This window comes from Anopheles aquasalis, chromosome 2, assembly GCF_943734665.1.
Source record: "Anopheles aquasalis chromosome 2, idAnoAquaMG_Q_19, whole genome shotgun sequence".
NCBI classification, from domain to species: Eukaryota; Metazoa; Arthropoda; class Insecta; order Diptera; family Culicidae; genus Anopheles; species Anopheles aquasalis.
In genome coordinates this window covers 47,550,001-47,552,500 of record NC_064877.1, presented here as the reverse complement: position 1 = coordinate 47,552,500, position 2,500 = coordinate 47,550,001, and the positions used below count along the sequence as shown (strand labels likewise).

General features: G+C 48.2%; 2 protein-coding genes across 6 annotated transcripts in view; one reads left to right on the top strand and one right to left on the bottom strand.

Moving 5' to 3' along the window:
* Positions 1–1,583, top strand: part of LOC126573343 (mucin-5AC) — a 7,328-nt gene extending 5,745 nt beyond the window's left edge. Inside the window, exon 3 of one of the 2 annotated variants that reach the window (XM_050233371.1) lies at positions 1–1,583. This exon is cut by the window's left edge and continues 1,462 nt beyond it. In XM_050233371.1, the coding sequence (XP_050089328.1) occupies positions 1–427 (427 nt within the window). In that variant the 3' untranslated portion in view covers positions 428–1,583. The other variant, XM_050233369.1, reaches the window with a different exon arrangement.
* Positions 1,584–1,659: 76 nt separating this feature from the next.
* LOC126573344 (torso-like protein) overlaps positions 1,660–2,500 on the bottom strand; it is a 16,157-nt gene continuing 15,316 nt past the window's right edge. For all 4 annotated transcript variants that reach the window (XM_050233373.1, XM_050233374.1, XM_050233372.1 and 1 more), the window contains exon 4: positions 1,660–2,500. This exon is cut by the window's right edge and continues 983 nt beyond it. The gene's annotated coding sequence lies outside the window, so the exon portion shown is untranslated.

Genomic DNA, 2,500 nt, shown 5'->3' with positions numbered 1-2,500 from the left:
TCAACCGCAGCTACCACCACCGCAGTTTAACTCGTGGAACAGTAACAGTCTGTACTACAATCCGATGTCTTCACTATCGATGCAATCTCCGCAACACCCTAGGCCATCACCAGCAGCAGCAACACCAAACTCACACTATGCGGCAGGACCGCCGGTTAACTTGCCGTACCAACAGCAAGCAGTAGCGGCAGTTCCCGGCGGTTATCCGCAGCTAGGATCGGTCCGATATGGCAATCCAGCTCAGCAGCAAATGGCTCCCGCCGTTAATTTGCTGCCCGAGTTATCCTTCATCACACCACACTCAGCCAGTGGCGTTGGACGGATGGGTGGCAACGGTGGTCCACCGAGTCAGCACACCAAACCTGCTGCCGCCGCACACTCCTTTCTCAGTAACGTGATATCGAGCAATAGTTTCGCGAAGAAATGATTATTGTTTCATCACGGTTACGGCGCACGGCCCCCGGGTTTGGGCACGGTGCGTGGTGGCTGTGAGGTTGAAGTGGACGGAAGTAGCGGTGGTCCGGTTGGTGGACGCATCCGCAGAGGCTTTCGACGAGGCACACCGATCGAGGGCAGCAGAGATCCGAACTGCAGTGCCAATGCAGCAGCGGCCATCACTGTTGGGGATGTAGTAATGTAAATAATAATAATGCTGTACACCATCCACAGGCACAGGGGACAGAATGTGGCACTGGTGATCAGCTGGCCACGGTCTCACGGTAATCGTTGTCGTTATTCGAGCTCGTTAGCTAGTGTGAATCTATTTATCGTCAAAAGCCAAACCAACCTGCCTGCAGCGCTCCTCCGCCTAGCCGCCTATTATGTGATGAAGGGACTCTTCTCCAAAAAAAAGAACAAGAACACAGCAAAAGGAAATGATGCTGCGAAAGGGGATGTCTTACTTAGCCAAAAAAAAAACAATGAAGTGAATACATAGACGCATCCTGTAGAGTGATTACCTATTTGTGACCTAACGAAACGCTACGATTTGACCTTCGCACAGCTCGCGATTAGTGAAATTGAACAAAAAAAAAGGGAAAAACAAACATTTAACCAGCGCCAGCAGGGCGGCACACCGGTACTTACCGCGGCATCGGTACTTATTAGTCATTAGTTTCTGAATGTTGACTTTTGTTTAGAACCATTTTACTTTTAGCTCGTACGTTTTATTTATCGATATACAGATATCTATATAAATGTGTATTAAACATTGTTCAATCTTCTCCCTGGATTACGGGGGGGACTCAAGCATTAGGTAAAGACGAGATAGTGTATCTCGTCTTGGTATCTGTATGCTGTGTGAAGCTAGAAAGCTTAAACTGTTTCCTACTTGTTAGGGCTCGTTTGTTTCAGCGACCACAATCAAACGGGTGGCGCATAAAAGAGGAGGACACCTTAAACGTATTATTCCTCTTGATCTGGTTGTAACGGTGTGGCATTGCACCGCCAGCATCACCAGTCTACGCCTGGTGTGAGCATGTGTGCCACGAAAGTGGTCACTAGAGGCAAAAAGGAAACGGATATTAGCAAAATAGTATGTGGGAAAAAGCGAATAAATGAAAATGAAACATTTTGAAAATGTAGTTGTTTGTTTACTTACCAGGAAACTTGCTGGAATGTCTCGAAATGGTGTATTTTTTTTACTTTACTTTACTTTACTTTTTTTTTAGCTTTACTAGGATTGGAATCGTGCTGCATAGTTACCATACATGGCAACGAAAGACTAGTGGTTCATCAAATGGCCATCGGCGATCGAATTTCTGTGTTTAATACGATGGTGTGCAGTAGAACAACCATATACTACGTTTAAAGCTTGTATCATCGTTTATTTACTGTCCTTCTTAAATATGTCTATCACTAGTTTGATTTTAAATCGATCGTCATCAGCTCGCCTCTAGTCAGCATCAATGCGTCATCGGCGCACGCTTGCTCTGTCGTCCGACCCACTTCTTTTTTGCACACTACTGTGCACAAGAACTATCGTCTCTCCCCCTTGGCGTTACGTTACTTCGAACATTCCGAGTAACTGCACCGCATACCCCATGCCCTTCCTGCCTGCTGCTGCTGCACCTAGCTACCTAGGGCGTCAGCCAAAAAAAAAACCGTCGCCACGCCCTGCAGGGGAACGAAACTTTTGCACCAAAGTTTATGCTTACTACCTCTGTTGGATTTGCGTGGAGACTCTACCACCCTGGCAAACACTATTAACCCTAAGTCTATCACAGCATGTGGAAGTAGTACAGTGGTGAAGTGGGAGTGGGTGAAGTGGACGCTGGACGCACTCCCGGGGGCCCCCCGGCGAGGTGGGGCTAGTTCATAAATCGGCTCCCTTCTTAATCTAACGTAGCGCCCCGGTATCGGCTACGGGATACCGCTGCTCAGCTAAGCCGTCTCGTGGCTGTGGCGCACCGGCAGAGGATTCCGGATCTCCCGGAACCCGTCGTCACTGGAGCCAGCGGTTTTGCGGCATGGGCACACCCTGTATTGAATTCAATTCAAC